This window comes from Chanodichthys erythropterus, chromosome 7 (assembly GCF_024489055.1).
Source record: "Chanodichthys erythropterus isolate Z2021 chromosome 7, ASM2448905v1, whole genome shotgun sequence".
NCBI classification, from domain to species: Eukaryota; Metazoa; Chordata; class Actinopteri; order Cypriniformes; family Xenocyprididae; genus Chanodichthys; species Chanodichthys erythropterus.
The window spans coordinates 20,676,159-20,693,867 of NC_090227.1; the positions used below are offsets into that span (position 1 = coordinate 20,676,159).

A 17,709-nucleotide genomic window follows, 5' to 3' on the forward strand; every position below is an offset into this window, starting at 1 on the left:
GTTATGTCAGGAAGTAGGATCAGCAGATTTTAAACAGATTCTTAAATTTGTAATCCCACCACAAATAGTCCAAAGTAGTAACTGGTTAATGGTTTGGCATTTTTAAAATTTGTTTTGTGAACTTAAATTATGTTGTTTTGTGTTTTACTACGAGTATGTCCCTTTCCCGTTTTGCTTGCGAAACCATTTCAGTCCAGAGTTCCTTTGTTGTGGCTAAACTAGTTACACCTCATATAGTAGCATGACCTTATGGCATAAATACACATAGACAAATAATGAAAGTATGCAACTTACTGAAATCTGTCCTGACAACTCTAAAATATAAATAAATATAGGCTCATAGAGATTTAGGGTAAGGCAAAAACATGGTTTGGAAGATGGTTTTATGATGTACTTGCTCACTATTTAAATTTTACTCAAAAATATTAAATAAATAAATAAAGTTACATAACGTATCTTTAAGCTTTGATAGGCATCATATTTAAATGAGGTTTTACATATTCATTTCTTTTTTGCTGCATCATGAGTGCTATTACACTCCACCTTATTTAGCAAATTCTGTAACCCAAAGAGATGCCATTCATAATGATATGCAAGGTAGCTAACAATATAAAACCTTGTGAAATAGAAAAATCTCTTAGCTCTCTTAGTTTTTTGTTTGTTTGTTTGTTTTTGGAGCTTGATAGAATGATGATTTACATTTTTGTCTCTGTATTTCACCTTTCCAGTGCAGCTCTGACTTCAACGTGCTCTCCACAGGATGACTTTGATCTGCCAGTGTTCATGAATAATGGAGACCTCACAATAGGAGGGATTTTTCCTTTACATTATAGAGTAGAACTTCCATCAACAGACTACATAAAAAGACCCTTAGCAGCACAGTGTCAAGGGTAAGGATATTTGTTATTTTCCAATAATTTCTGGGCAATACAATATTTTAAATGCTGTTTAATGTTTAATCCATTTGCCAAAACCTATTTGATGTCAAACTAATGTTCTAAAAGCAATGTTACAAAGTTATTTTTGTGACTTTAAATGCAGGTTTGATCCTAGAGCTTTCCGCTGGGCTCTTTCTATGAAGCTTGCTGTGGAGGAGATAAATAATAGAAAAGATCTCCTGTCAAATCATACACTGGCTTACAAGATTTTTGACTCTTGCTCCACTCCTGTTACGGCTCAGAAAGCAGTCCTGGAAGTACTGAATGGACAGGATGTTGTTCAGAGTTCAATGTGCTCTGGAGCTGGCCCTTTATTAGGATTAATAGGGGAATCTGGATCTTCACAATCTATTGTTCTCTCTAGAACTGTGCAACCCTTCCAAATACCTATGGTAATGTGTTTTTCACTTTCTTCTTCTTTTTCTCTTTCTTTTTTTATTTTATTTTTTTTTATATGTGTTCTGTATCTTGGAGACATAAGCTTAATATGTATATATTATTATTTTTTTATGTGTTTTAAACTAATAAGTTTTTTTTTTTTCTCTCTGTTTTATAGATAAGCTATTTTTCAACCTGCTCTTGCCTAAGTGATCGGAAGCAGTTCCCAACATTTTTCAGAGTGGTTCCCAATGATGATTACCAGGTCAAAGCTATTGCACAGCTGTTGAAGAAGTTTGGCTGGACATGGATCGGTGTAGTCATTGAAGAAAATGATTATGGCAAATTTGCTTTGCAAGGCTTAAAGCGAGAAATTGAAAATACTAACATTTGTTTGGCTTATCATGAAATCATCCCTAAAGACTACAAACAGGAAAAAGTCCTAAAGATTCTTAAAGTAATGAAGGAATCCACAGCTAAGGTAGTTGTTGTTTTTTCAGTAGAAGGGGAATTTTACCCTTTTTTGAGAGAGTTTGTTACTCAAAATATCACAGGAATTCAGTGGATTGCAAGTGAGGCTTGGGTAACAGCTTCAGTGTTAGCAGAAACATATCCATTCTTAGATGGCACAATTGGGTTTGCAATACGTCAAGGACACATCCCAGGTCTTCAGGATTACCTCAAAACAGTGACCCCCGAAAGGTACCCTTCTAACCCCCAAGTTAAGGAGTTGTGGGAGGCTCTGTATGGTTGTTCCCCCTCCACATCCAGCTTGAACAGCCATTTGCCCTCCTGCACAGGGAAAGAAACTCTCAGACAAGAACACGCTGCCTACATGAACACGTCCAGCCCTCGTGTGACCTACAATGTGTATAAAGCAGTGTATGCCTTTGCTTATTCTCTACATAATCTCATTCACTGTAGGCCTGGAAATGGACCATTTGAGAATTTCTCATGTGCAAACCTCAACAACGTGTTTCCATGGCAGGTAAAACTGTTTTAGGGTCTGAGGAGAACTAGTGAATTATAAATTAATATAAATCTTATTTCATCTTATCCTTACAAACATTTTCAATTTAGGTTACTTTTTTTTTTTCATGGCAAATGTAATTGTGTAATTTCTCTGGTATTTTCTGTTCCTTCTTTTGCACTCCAAAGCTTCAGCATTATCTTGAGGCTGTTTCCTTCTCAGTATCTGGTGAAAATGTCAACTTTGATGATAAAGGAGACTCAGTTCCACATTATGATTTGATAAACTGGCAAAAACACTCAAGTGGAGATATTCAGTTTGTGAAAGTGGGCCTCTATGATGGTGCTCAGCACTCTGGGAGACAACTGGTGATTAAGGAGCAGGCCATTATGTGGTCTAACCAACAGAACAAGGCAAGGTGTTGACTGTGCACTGCACTGCCATCTGTTGTTCTATTAAAATAACTTACTATGTTGTCCTTGAGCCCCTATTAGCATATTATATACTGTATTTTTCTGCTTTCTATCAGAAACATTTGCTATGTATGCTGTGTATAACTGAGGAAAACATAAAGAAAATGTAATTATACATTACTAAAATACATTTACTCATATTTAAAATGTGTGATTATATGTACTTTTTTTCATAGGTACCTGTCTCTGTGTGTAGTAATAGCTGTGCCCCAGGATTTAGGGCGGCTGCCCGTCGTGGGCAACCTCTGTGCTGCTTTGACTGTGTTCCATGTGAGAGTGGCAAGATCAGTAATGAAACAGGTAGATGTTGCATATTGAGTGATACATACATACATACATATTTTGCAATAACTTCTATATCTAATTATAAAAGTATGTTTCTGCAATTCGTTGTTGAACAATCATTTGCACAGTAGCTGTCATAACTTGTTTTCATGACATATTTATTTAAACATACAATAATTAAGACATCACTAACAGGATAAGTAAATTATAAATAATATATAGGCTAATATAGTGCATATATTTAGAGAAAGCGTTAATTTCTCTCTAGCGAACTAATAAGTTGTGGACAAGTTGTGTGCTACATAACGTTGCTTACAAGCTTTTTTATTAAAGGTACAATATGTAAGATTTTTGCAGTAAAATATCCAAAAACCACCAGGCTAGTGTTATATATTTTGTCCAGCTGATTACTAACAATACCTTTAATGTTTTCAACTACTTGTAAATCATAAGAAAATTCCCATTCTAAACAGTGACACGGGGCAATGCAGTCGCCTGTCAATGACGTCAGTTACCGCCTTTACTGACGTAGAAACCACATGACAACAGTGCTGTGGACAAATGCGGAAGTAGTGTCTAGCGTCCAGCAAACCACTAGCTTGCTTCAAGTAGTTCCTTATTTACTTCTTGCATGTTTTATGGTGGATTGTGTTACTTATTTATGGAACATAATTACTGTTTACCATCTGCCGCTGGTTCTGTCGACAAGGACAGCTCCCGTAAACTCATGACCGGAAAAGCGGAAGCGGCGCCGGCGACTGTGTCATAATAAAAGTCCCGCTGCTCGTGAGTCGTGTGTTGATCAATCGCTTCAGCTCCTCGTTCAGCTCCCGTAACACTCGGTCCTGCTCTGCTTCATACTACAGTAAAGTTAATAATCGCATCCACGAACATGAGTTCTTCCAGACTCCAATCCCTATTCTTTTGCACCGACCGTTGAGATGGAGACCACATGTCCCAAGTTTCCGCTCTAAAACTTGGCGTCATCAAACTACTCCTTTGTTTTCAATAGGCTTCTAGCGACCTCTAGCGGAAAAAAATATCACAAATTGTACCTTTAACATCTTTCCGCAGTTAAAACACTGATTTTCAAACTGTGTTTGATTACACAAGATATGATACATTTCAGTAAGTTGTACTGTATCTTTCAACATACCTATAAATGTTCATTCATCTTTATTCTGTAACTAGTAGTAAAGAGGAAGGGACGATCGCATTCACTCATGCTCAGCGCTGCTGATTGAAGTGAGGTGCCTATACATCAATCTGTTATTCCGTATTACAAAGCGTCAAAATGGCAATTATTGTTTGAATTTCATGTTAAAATGGACAGAATTTGAAAGATGACACTTTGTATCCTATCGAAAGCAAAAAACACAGATAATTTCTTTAGTATTATTTTAAAAGCACACTCAGTTTGGAAACACATGTAATTTAACCTGTCCTCAGCATGTAAATCCGCAAACAAAGTATTTAAAAATGCAACAAACTAAAAATTATTATTCAAAATTATTATATTTTCCATTAAAAAACTGGCTATCAAAGTTGTGTCTTCACAACTTTTTTTTTATATTTTTATTAAGGCACCTACAACTGAGGGGAAAACAAAAATGTTCCACTGTACAACATGTGGTTAAAGTGGAAAAACATTAAATTTTTTCAACTTTGTCAGACATCAACTCCATCAGGTTTTTATGTCTGATAGTAGACAAGTACTCTCAAAAAGTCTATATAATGTGATTTAATTTTTTTTTTTATTTTTTTGCATATGGGGAATTCTTCTAATGTTGTTTCATGATTCTATTTAAATATATTGTATATTTGGCCCCAGCTGGACCTCAACACCGTCAGTATTTGTCAACTCCATCAGTATTTAACACCGTCAAGTGAAGGTTTTTGTTGATTTTGAAAGAAATGTCTAATCCATTTTTCAATTTATTGTGTAAAAATTTTAGAACATTTTAGAAAATTCTGTCATTTCTTACTCACGCTCATGCCGTTCCAGACCCGTAAGACCTTCGTTCATCTTCGTAATGCAAATTGAGATATTTTTGTTGAAATCCAATGGCTCCGTGAGGCCTGCATAGGGAGCAATGACATTTCCTCTCTCAAGATCCATAAAGGTACTAAAAACATATTTAAATCAGTTCATGTGAGTACAGTGGTTCAATATTAATATTATAAAGCAACGAGAATATTCTTGGTGCGCCAAAAAAAAAAAAGAAAATAACAAATTATTTAGTGATGGCCGATTTCAAAACACACCTTCAGGAAGCTTCAGAGCATAATGAATCAGTGTGTCGAATCCGCAGTTCGGAGCGCCAAAGTGACGCGATTTCAACAGTTTGGCGGTTTGACCTAAATAATGATTTGATACGCTGATTCATATATAGAAACTGAAATAACAACCCTTTCCATTATAACTTGACAACACGTTTGATTCATAACAGATACACATTGTGAAAGTAACTTAAAAACGTACTCTATTCTTCCCCAGTTCACCGGCATACTTACTTTCATGTATTTGTAAATCCAACAGATCCGATTCTCTGCGAAGTGCAAACTAACATGGCGGCGCCCATCGCTCATATGGCTCAACTAACGCGATCGTTTTTAAAGGTGTTTAAACAGCAAAACACATCCACTTGCACATATTTGGCAATCGGAATATTAGATATTTCATGCTATAGTTAACAATTTTGTGAATATTTTTAATAAAAAAGGAAAAATTTAATAAAACAGATCATCATTCATACAGTGCTGCGGTGTTTCACGTAACAAGCAATGACGCATCACCATGGAAACCATAAAGTGATAAGTTCTAAATAACAGTCGCCTTAAAAAACTCACGCTGGGGGGTCGGCCAGAATATTTGAAAATACGTGCGAAAGGGTTAATATTGAACCACTGTACTCACATGAACTGATTTAAATATGTTTTTAGTACATTAATGAATCTTGAGAGAGGAAATGTCATTGCTGGCTATGGAGGCCTCACTGAGTCATCGGATTTCAACCAAAATATCTTAATTTGTGTTCCGAAGATTAACGAAGGTCTTGCGGGTGTAAAACGGCACGAGGGTGAGTAATTAATGACAGAATTTTCATTTTTGGGTGAACTAACCCATTAATATTAAAAGGAGGGAGGAGAATTTAGGAACTGGATTGTTCATAATAGTGTGAAAACAAAACAAAGAAAATTAAAAAAAAAAAAATGTATTTTACCGAACACCAATATTACATAACTGAAGACTTTACACTGTTTTTGGATAGATTTAATTAAATTGCCGTGCTTTATAATGTGTCTGACAGAGCTAACACAAATTAAGTTATGAAGTGAATAAACATTATTTTTTAGAAAAAAAAAAACATTGTAATAAAAACCTGTTTCCTTGCATGGTTCATTATCTGGAACCTTTGTCTACAAAAATATCATTTTATAATAATGTAGTGTTAGTTTTTATTTTATTTTTTTAACATCTAAAACATGTTTTGTCCATTATCTCAAGAATTAGTGAATTGTTTAAATCTCTCACATGCACTGTTATTATTATTACTATTACTATTACTATTACTATTATTATTATTAACCTTTTTTCTGATCTTTTTTTTTTTATTTAGATTCAGTAGATTGTCTGTCATGCCCTGAAGACTACTGGTCTAATGTGAACGGAACAGTGTGTGTCCCAAAAGTAGTTGAGTTTCTCTCCCATGATGCAATGGGAATCACCCTGACTGTGATAGCTATAGTGGGAGCTTTTCTGACTGTCACAGTGCTGGTGATATTTCTGTACAACAGAGGAACCCCTATAGTCCGTGTGAATAACTCAGAGCTCAGTTTCTTCATCCTGTTGTCCTTGACTCTGTGTTTTCTATGTGCTTTGGTCTTTATTGGGGAACCCACATCTTGGTCCTGCATGCTGCGACACACTGCCTTCAGCATCACTTTCTCCCTCTGCATATCCTGCATCCTGGGCAAGACTTTAGTGGTGCTGGCAGCTTTTACAGCTACCCGACCAGGAAACAATATAATGAAATGGTTGGGCCCAACACAGCAGAGAATCATAATTTTCTGCTGCGCTCTAGTTCAGGTGGTCATATGTACTGTCTGGCTTGTAGTATCCCCTCCTTTCCCCTATAGAAACACTAAATATCAACAGTCCAAGATCATCCTGGATTGCAGTGTGGGCTCTGATCTGGCCTTCTGGAGTGTACTTGGATATATTGGTGTTTTGGCTTGTGTCTGTTTTTTTCTGGCATTTTTAGCACGAAAGTTGCCAGGCAATTTTAATGAGGCCAAATACATCACCTTCAGCATGCTTATATTTTGTGCAGTGTGGCTGGCATTTGTACCTGCATATGTCAGCCAACCAGGTAAATTCACAACTGCTGTGGAGATTTTTGCTATTTTAGCATCCAGTTTTGGCCTGCTCCTCTGCTTGTTTGCCCCCAAATGTTACATTATTTTACTCAAGCCTGAGAAGAACACCAAACAACATCTCATGGGAAAAGTTATTAAATGACGTAATGGAAAGCTGAACATGAAAAAGTGTCCAAAAAATGTTGAATTTGAATTAAAATATAATTTTACCATAAATCAACATATCTCATCTAATATGAAATGTTATGTTTATTCTAATGTGATATCTTCATATAGGGACATAGGAAACAGACTGTATAAACTTGTATATACTTAAAATAATATGAGACTTTATACACCACAAAACTATCATGTCCTAAAACAAATTTACCCTCTTTCTAAAGAATACAATGTATATGGTCATGGGTTGTGCTACTGTTGTAGAAAGGAAGTACATTAATAAAACATAATTATGAATATGAGTATTTTGAATCCTACTGATGTCATATAACCATGATACATAATGAGATGCATGGAGACCTGTGTCTGGTATATATAACAGGCTGTCCTGCCCACTGTAGTCATGTTGTGGGATGCAGGCATTAGAGAGCATGACTGTCCTGCTCCCGTGGCTTCTGGTTTACTATCTCAGTGCACTCACTCCCGGAGATGCTTCCACATGTGTTCTGCAAAATGACTTTGAGCCAGGCCTCATGGCTAATGGAGATTTTTTAATAGGTGGTATTTTTCCTTTGCACTACAATCAGGAAATGCCAGACCTCAACTGTACTTACAGACCGGGGCCAGTCAAATGTAATGGGTGAGTAACAAAAATGTTTTTTTTTTTTTTTTTTTTTTTTTTTTTAACTGCTTAGATAATATTATATTTGTAAGGTATAAATATCTTGAATGGGTGCTTTGATATAAATATTTAAACCTGTGTACAACTATAGTTTGGATGCCTTTTATGTCCTTCTCTCTGTTTAATTCAACTGCAGATTTGATCCTAGAGCTTTCCGCTGGGCCCTTACAATGAAACTTGCTGTAGAGGAAATAAACAAGCGAAACGATCTTCTACCTAACTACAATCTGGGTTACAAAATCTTTGACTCTTGTGCATACCCTCTGACTGGGCAGAGATCAGCAGTAGCTGTTATAAATGGGCCAAATGAGCAAGAAAGCCCCATGTGTGCAGGTGCTGGTCCACTGCTTGCTATCATAGGAGAATCCGGGTCAGCTCAGTCTATTGTAGTTTCAAGAATTTTGCGGCCTTTCGGGATACCAATGGCGAGTCTAAAATGAAACATTTTCAGTTATTGTTGTGTTAAAGTGCATTGTTGTTTGTGTATGCTTTTTTTTTTTTTTGTGAGAAAAAAATTATAGTATATCCTTTTTTTTTCAGTAATGGAGAATTAACCATGTACACAATTTTATCTGTTTACAGTAAAACCATGCAGTTCAACCTAAGATCAAATAATATTCTTGTTATATATATATATTTTTTTTTTCTCTCTCTTGGCAGATCAGTTATTTTTCATCCTGTGCCTGTCTTAGTGATAGGAGAGAATTCCCTACATTCTTCAGAGTCATCCCTAGTGATGCCTATCAAGTAAAGGCCATTGCAAAACTCCTGCTGCATTTTAACTGGACCTGGGTGGGAGTGGTACGAGGAGATCACGAGTATGGTCGCTTTGCCCTTCAGGGCTTACTGAAGGAGCTGGAGGGCACAGGCATATGTGTTGCTTATCAAGAGATGATTCCTCTGTTATACGAGCATCAGAGGGCACTGGAAATCATTCGAGTCATGAGTCACTCCACTGCTCGGGTGGTAGTGGTGTTCTCAGCTGAAGGGGAGCTCACACCCTTCTTAAGAGACTACATGGAACAGAATGTCACTGGAATACAGTGGATTGCTAGTGAGGCATGGGTTACAGCCTCTGTGTTCACAGGAAGTGAATATTACCCTTTCCTTGGAGGGACCATAGGATTTGGCATACGACAGGGCCAAATTCCTGGTTTAAGAGAGTATCTGACAACAGTGAACCCAGAAAGTTACCCCTCAAATCCTCTGGTTCACGAGCTGTGGGGGGCTTTATATGACTGTTCGCCCTCCAGTTCCAGCTTGAATAATCATCTACCCTCCTGTACAGGGCAGGAGACTATTAGGGTGCAGCACTCTGCCTACTTTAATACTTCCAGCCCCCGTATTTCCTACAATGTTTATAAAGGAGTGTATGCCATTGCTCATTCCCTGCACAACCTTCTTCACTGTACACCTGGAAAAGGGCCATTCAGTAACTCCACATGTGCAAATATACATAATGTCTATCCATGGCAGGTACTCAAAATAATGAGTGCTTAAATGTCTAAATGAACTCTGAAAGTTATGACTTGAACTAAACTGTCTTGATTTTATCTCTTAAACTCAGTTACAGCAGTATCTCCAAGAGGTGTCATTCACTATTTCAGATGAGACAGTGAATTTTGATATGAAAGGCGATTCTATTCCATCTTATGACCTCATAAACTGGCAGAGAGGCTCAGCTGGGAATACTGAGTTTGTTAATGTGGGCAGGTTTGATGGTGCACAAGAATCTGGACAAGAACTGGTTATCCAGGAGAAGGCCATCATGTGGCCCGGCCATCAGACTGAGGCAAGCCGTTCTCACAGTGTATTTCAGTTCATGAGATTTCATGTTCTGAAGTTCTGTAGGGTCAAATGGAGGTAAGTATCCGTTTGAAATATGAAAGAACTGTTCATCTGAAGATGGCAGATCTGCCTGTTGGAAGAAAATGCAAAAGGCAAAATAATCCCTCTTTTTTAATTAGTATGCCCCATATTCATTATTTATCAAGGTTAGTTTCACACTAGCTAATAAGTTTCTTGTAATTAATAAGGATATTGACCTGCAGGAACATTATTATTATACACTAATATAAATTACTAATATATGTGTGACTGTGTTGGTTAAGCAGGTGTTGGTGTCTGTGTGCAGCAACAGCTGCACTCCGGGATTCAGGAAGGCTGTCCGTCGTGGCCAGCCTCTGTGCTGCTTTGACTGTGTACCATGTGACAGTGGCAAAATCAGTAATAAGACAGGTTAGAGAAGAACTTCACTAATTCAACAAAAATTTGTGGACCTTTATCTTCATTTTTATAGTGTTTCCCTCTCTTTAGATTCAGTAGAGTGTATGGCCTGTTCTGAAGATTACTGGTCAAATGATGATGGAACAGTGTGTATTCCAAAAGTGGTCGAATTCCTGTCCCATGATGCAATGGGATTGACCCTAACAGTAATAGCTGTAGTGGGGGCCTGCCTCACTTTAGCTGTGTTTGCTGTATTTCTTTATTACAGAAACACTCCTGTTGTGCGCATAAATAACTCAGAACTCAGTTTTTTCATCTTGTTATCACTGACTCTATGCTTTTTATGCGCTTTGGTGTTTATTGGGGAACCCACATCCTGGTCCTGCATGCTGCGACACACTGCCTTCAGCATCACCTTCTCCCTCTGCATATCCTGCATCCTGGGCAAGACTTTAGTGGTTCTGGCAGCTTTTACAGCTACCCGACCTGGAAACAATATAATGAAATGGTTGGGCCCAACACAGCAGAGAATCATAATCTTCTGCTGTACTCTAGTTCAGGTGGTCATATGTACCACCTGGCTTACAGTATCCCCTCCTTTCCCCTATAGAAACACTAAATATCAACAGTCCAAGATCATCCTGGATTGCAGTGTGGGCTCTGATCTGGCCTTCTGGTGTGTGCTTGGATATATTGGTGTTTTGGCTTGTGTTTGTTTTTTTCTGGCATTTTTAGCGCGGAAGTTGCCAGGAAATTTTAATGAGGCCAAATACATCACCTTCAGCATGCTTATATTTTGTGCAGTGTGGCTGGCATTTGTACCTGCATATGTCAGTTCACCTGGTAAATTTACGACTGCTGTGGAAATTTTTGCCATTTTAGCATCCAGTTTTGGCCTGCTCCTCTGCTTGTTCACCCCCAAGATTTATATAATTTTACTAAAGCCTGAGAAAAACACCAAACAACATCTAATGGGAAAAGACAAATAATACAATTGATCATGTTTTGAGTCCAGTACAAATTGAATGAAATAGTAATAATCTGAAATAAATAACCACAATAGCAAATTAACAATAAGTGAATAAACACTGATTTGATCATTTTTGCTTACTTTATTATTATATCTTACTGTAAACATATTACTGCCATCCATTATTGGTAACGAGGGTACACAATCAACCATACAGTTATCACACAATGGTTCAACAGTGAGTATGTGTATGTCAATTTACTGGACATTACAAACAGACTTCATATCCTTCAGAATACTGTGCTTTGGAGAGACTTCAAGGAACAATCAAACTTAAATCTACACTTCTACAGGGATACTACAGCCATGCATAATAATAATAACTAAATACAAGAAGTCCAGGCTAAAGACAGAGAATGCAACCCAGATGTTAATTAAATAAGATAATAAATGTATCAAAATAAGTATGATGGTGAGAGAAACAAATATAATAATGAATTTTGAATGGAATATATTCCTCATGGGGTTGGGGACTCTGAAGAAGGCAGGTCCCATTTCTGAAGTTAAGAAAACAGCACATAATTGACATTATGACTAAGCATTAAAATATATTAACCACACCTTCTTTACATTCCCTCTTGGAAATTCATTGCCACAGAGAACAATAGTGGCTATTTAAACATGATGTAACACTCACCTGATATTTGGAAAGCTCACTGTCCTAACAAGAGTAATGAATCTTGTATTAATTGTTACAGTACTTTGCATTGGAAGGCTTTGTCCTGCTTTGTGTGGAGTTAATTTAGGCATCTGCATCCTGCAAGGTGACCCTCAGCCACCTGCCCTCTTCAAGGATGGAGACTTTGTTATTGGAGGGGTTTTCTCTATTCATGACTATCTGAGGACAGAGAAGCACACCTATACTAGACGGCCACAACCACTAGAGTGCAGTGGGAGGTTAGCATATGTAGTATGGGATATCACTCTTAATATAACATGTTGATACTGAAATTGTTAAAATTATTAGTTTATATAAGTAAATCATAATTAATAGTTAATATAAAAATATAATTATGTAATGTTTGTAATCCTGTGATAAAATTATTAGAAAACATATGTGCAACTGTTTTCATGTAAAGGTATATTATTTTTATTTATTTATGGTTATTTATTGTATTTATCTTAACAGCGTGGGTTTCAGAGAGATGCGCTTTGTTCGTGTCTTTGAGTTTGCCATTGAGGAGATTAACAACAGCTCTGATCTCTTACCGGGCATAACTTTAGGGTATCATATATATGACTCTTGTGCTTCTGTGCCAATGGCAATCAAAGTAGCCTTTCAGCTTGTCAACGGACTAGATCTCATATTTAACGACACTGATTCCTGTGCAAAATCTGCAGCTGTTACAGCAGTAGTCGCAGAATCTGGCTCCACACCGTCTATAAGCATTTCAAGACTTCTCGGCCCATTTGGAATTCCACAGGTGTGGGTTCAATGTGATTACTTCATGTCATTTTAAAAATAAATGAAAATGTGTTTTGGATATACATTTTAAAAATAAATGAAAATGTGTTTTGGATATATATATATATATATATATATATATATATATATATATATATATATATATATAATTGAAAACAGACACAGGCATAGTATTGACTACAACAGGTGTCACTGATAAACATTTGAAGAAAAAAAAAATGTTCCAAAATTGTTTATTTACTGCATATTTACAAAAGAATAACCATTAGAATGTAAAGTAAATGACTTTGCTCTTTTTTTTTTTCTTTCTTCTTTTTTGGTTGCTTACTTCTTCACTATTCCTTAATGGTGCACTAGGTAAGTCATTATGCAACATGCGCATGTCTCAGTGACAAGCGGCAGTATCCTACTTTCTTCAGGACCATTCCCAGCGATCACCATCAAGCAGCCGCACTGGCACGGATGGTCAAACACTTCGGATGGACGTGGATTGGGGCTGTGCGCAGTGATTCAGACTATGGGAACAATGGCATGGCATCATTCCTGAAGGCTGCGGAGGAGGAGGGAATCTGTGTGGAGTATTCTGAGGCCTATTACAGGACCCAGCCGCGCAGTAAATTGAAAAGAGTCACAGATGTAATTCGCAGATCAACGGCTCGTGTAATAGTTGCCTTCTTGGCCTCAGGTGACATGAGAATCCTCTTAGAAGAGCTGAGTCAGCAGCCTCCTCCTCCACTGCAGTGGATTGGCAGTGAGGCATGGGTTACAGACCCAGAAATGCTGCGGTTTAATTTGTGTATTGGTGCTGTGGGCTTTGGAATCCCACGGTCTGTTATCCCGGGTTTTCGTAACTTTCTACTTGACCTCTTTCCAGAACAGGCACTGAAATTTCCCCTGCTGACAGAATTCTGGGAAAGCTCATTTAGCTGTAGTCTAAAACAGCAGACAGGTTCTTATACTGGAATGCCTGCATGTAATGGCACAGAGGATCTGCATGCTTTACAGAACCCGTACACAGACACGTCCCAGTTACGGATCACTAACATGGTGTACAAAGCCACATATGCTATAGCTCATGCCCTTCATGGCATAGTATGTAAGGAAAAGCACTGTGACAAAAACATAAAAGCTGAACCCCGGCAGGTAAGTTTTCTCATCATGGAGCAATTGATTTTAAATGAGGAAAAAAAAAAAGATAAAAAAAAATAAGAAATAAGTGAGACAATAAAAGAAATGTATATTATTATATTTTTGTTTACTATAAATTAAAGTTTACATTGTGTGTGTGTGTGTATATATATATATATATATATGAATATAATCACAATATATAGAAGTAGAAGTATTTCTACACTGATTATTCAACAAATTATATTTCAGTCACCATGACAAAATACATCTGAATTTTGAATTTCCACCCTGCAGGTTTTTGAACAGATCAAGCGAGTGAACTTCACTAAAAATAATTATTCTGTTTCATTTGATACCAATGGAGACCCTGTGGCCACCTATGAACTTGTGAATTGGCAGCTTCAAGGAGACGGTTCAATTGATTTTGTGACAGTGGGTCAATATGATGCATCCCAGCCTAAAGGCCAAGAATTCAGTTTGAGCAGGGCTATCATTTGGAATGATCGCAAGAAAATAGTATGCATTGTTTTGTTCTGTTCATATATGAATATAGCTGTGAATATATTTGAGTGCTGTGTCCCAGGTGAAAAAAAGTACACTTCTATAATGTACATAAAGTGCTCTATTTTCACGCACTAATTTTGTACTTAATATACTAAAAATTCTTCTTTAGTACTATATAAGATAATCCTAAGAACATCTAAGTGTACTTAACTGTGAAAAAAAATATTTAAAAAAAATATATTTAGCTACCACTATGGGTTCAAATGTACTATAAGTGGTATCTTAATACATTTTTTAAATACAGAGATAGTATATTAGAAGCACATTTTAGTTCATATTTCATGCTGTCTCAAAATAGTACAGTTGAGTACACTTAGATGTTCTTAAGATGATCTTAAGAAGTACTAAAGAAGAATTTTTAGTATATTAAGTACAAATTTGTGCATGAAATATAGCACTTTAAGTACATTATAGAAGTGTACTTTTTTTCACCTGGGGTGTTCCTGTCACCTGCAGGTGCCTGTGTCTGTATGCAGTAAGAGTTGCCCTCCAGGTACTAGGAAGGCTGTGCAAAAAGGAAAACCTGTCTGCTGTTATGACTGCATTAACTGTGCAGAAGGAGAAATCAGCAATGAAACAGGTAATTTGTTCAAGCATATTCTGCTAAATAAATCATCCATAATTCTTATGTATTGCATCTCATACAAGCCCCAGAAGAAAATGTCTTGCTTTTCTGTACATGGCCGGTAATTCTAACCCACAGTATATTGTGGTATTTTGATCTTCTGTGTGCATGTCCATCGCATGGACAAGACATCTGTGTGGAATTTAACCATTAATTCATTTTCCAGATTCTGTAGATTGTTATCCATGCCCTCCTGATTCCTGGCCCAACAAAGAGAATGACAAGTGTCTTCTTAAACCAGTGGAGTTTCTCTCTTGGAATGAGATCCTTGGTATCATCCTCACAGTTTTTTCTATAGCCGGAGCTTTAGTGGCTTTGAGCATGGCTTTAGTGTTCTACAAAAACAAGGCATCTCCGATAGTAAAAGCCAACAACTCAGAACTGAGCTTCCTGCTGCTCTTCTCATTGACTCTGTGTTTCCTCTGTTCACTTACTTTCATTGGTCGGCCCACTGAGTTGTCCTGTATGTTGCGTCACACAGCATTCGGGATCATTTTTGTCCTCTGTATCTCCTGTGTTCTGTTGAAAACAATAGTGGTATTAATGGCCTTCAAAGCTACACTTCCAGGAAGTAATGTTATGAAATGGTTCGGGCCTCATCAACAGAGACTCAGTGTTTTTGGTTTCACTCTTGTACAGATCCTTATTTGTGTGCTTTGGTTAACAATATCCCCACCTTTTCCTTACAACAATATGCAACACTACAAAGAAAAGATCATTTTAGAGTGCAATTTAGGTTCAGCTATTGGTTTCTGGGCTGTACTGGGTTATATTGGCCTCCTAGCTTTCCTTTGCTTTGTTTTAGCTTTTCTTGCCCGAAAACTGCCTGATAATTTCAATGAAGCTAAATTTATCACATTCAGTATGATCATATTCTGTGCTGTATGGATCACATTTGTTCCAGCTTATGTCAGCTCTCCAGGGAAATTTACTGTAGCTGTGGAGATATTTGCCATTTTAGCTTCAAGCTTTGGTCTGATTCTCTGTATTTTTGCTCCTAAGTGCTTCATTATAGTTTTTAGACCAGAGCAGAATACCAAAAAACATTTAATGAGTAAAGTACCATCAAAAGCCCTCTGAGACACATAAAACTCTCGTGCCAACTGTTGAATATAAGATATGATACATTATGTGATTTTAATGTGTCAGCTTTCTCATCAACTGAAATAACTGTTTTACATTTTTGTGCTATACTGTACGATTGTTTCAAAAACAGTTTTGAACAGAAAAATCAAAATGGAATTCAAGATAAATGTGCAATAAAAACAGTTTTACAATTGCATGTTGTTCTAACAGATGTATAATCTTATGTTCTTCATTCAGTGTGTTTCTTAGTCACAATATCGGCAACTGATATACAAATAAAACATTTTTATAAAACATTGCTTTATAATATTCTAATATTTGTGACCTTATCTTCAATATAAATTAATATAATTATTAATAAATTAATAATTGAAGGCTGCGGAGGAGGAGGGAATCTGTGTGGAGTATTCTGAGGCCTATTACAGGACCCAGCCACGCAGTAAACTAAAAAGAGTCGCTAATGACATTCGTAGGTCAACAGCTTGTGTAATAGTTGCCTTCATGTCCGTTGGTGATATGAGATTTCTCCTAGATGAGCTGAGTCAGCAGCTTCCCCCTCCAATGAGGTGGATAGGCAGTGAGGTCTGGGTTACAGACACATGCTCTAGTAGGCATTGTGTGTTGTTGGCTGCTTGCTGTGGTTATCTGGCACAAAGCAACCAGTCACCCAGGTATGCGAGAATCAAAATGCCCTCCCGTTGTAGAAGTTCTAATGCCACTTGGACACATCGTGTGAATACACGGGGAGAGAGGGAGAGGCCAAATGGTAGGACTCGATATTGGTATGTCCTGCACTGAAAAGTGAACTGATAAAACCTTCCTAAACCTGTGATGAGGTGCAATGGGGATGTGGAAATATGCATCCTTCACATCCACAGAGGTAAATCACATGCTGGGTTCTATTGGTTGTAGGACATCTATGATATGCAGCATGCAGAAAGGAAGGTGTTTGAGACTCCTGTTCAGGCACCTGAGATCCAAGATGGGCCTGAAACTTCCATCTTTCTTTCGAATGAGGAAGTATTTTGAACGAAATCCTGTTTGGTGTGCCTAATCCAACCGTCTCCATTGACTTTATATTGCGTGAGGCTGAACAGAAGAATTTCTAAACACTGATATGTGACAAGGTGTACAGCAAACAACCTAAAAAACCCAGAACTACAGTAGGTAGTCAACCAAGACTTGCATTGCTTCACTTGTTGCCCTTTGACTGGAAATTACAACCAAAAGCTGCACAATGTGGCATTGTATATTATACTCCAAGTTGTGTTGCGGTAAAAATAACAACAGTGTGAGCAGCTCACCGAGTGCAACCATTTGACGTCATCGGCATAGAACGCACTGTGCACCTAAACA

General features: G+C 37.3%; 3 protein-coding genes across 3 annotated transcripts; all 3 read left to right on the forward strand.

Annotated features, from left to right (window-relative positions):
• Positions 1-684: 684 nt before the first annotated feature.
• On the forward strand, positions 685-7,566 carry LOC137022669 (extracellular calcium-sensing receptor-like). The gene is made up of 6 exons (XM_067389103.1): positions 685-890; positions 1,042-1,330; positions 1,495-2,304; positions 2,475-2,699; positions 2,936-3,059; positions 6,665-7,566. The coding sequence occupies exons 1-6, from the start codon at positions 688-690 to the stop codon at positions 7,564-7,566; spliced, it is 2,553 nt and encodes an 850-aa protein (XP_067245204.1). The 5' UTR covers positions 685-687.
• A 430-nt stretch (positions 7,567-7,996) lies between these two features.
• olfcv3 (olfactory receptor C family, v3) lies at positions 7,997-11,480 on the forward strand. The gene is made up of 6 exons (XM_067389104.1): positions 7,997-8,223; positions 8,402-8,690; positions 8,926-9,741; positions 9,833-10,057; positions 10,380-10,503; positions 10,582-11,480. The coding sequence occupies exons 1-6, from the start codon at positions 7,997-7,999 to the stop codon at positions 11,478-11,480; spliced, it is 2,580 nt and encodes an 859-aa protein (XP_067245205.1).
• Positions 11,481-12,188: 708 nt separating this feature from the next.
• On the forward strand, positions 12,189-16,347 carry LOC137022671 (extracellular calcium-sensing receptor-like). The gene is made up of 6 exons (XM_067389105.1): positions 12,189-12,418; positions 12,651-12,945; positions 13,305-14,090; positions 14,373-14,594; positions 15,099-15,222; positions 15,434-16,347. The coding sequence occupies exons 1-6, from the start codon at positions 12,195-12,197 to the stop codon at positions 16,345-16,347; spliced, it is 2,565 nt and encodes an 854-aa protein (XP_067245206.1). The 5' UTR covers positions 12,189-12,194.
• The last annotated feature ends 1,362 nt before the right edge of the window (positions 16,348-17,709 follow it).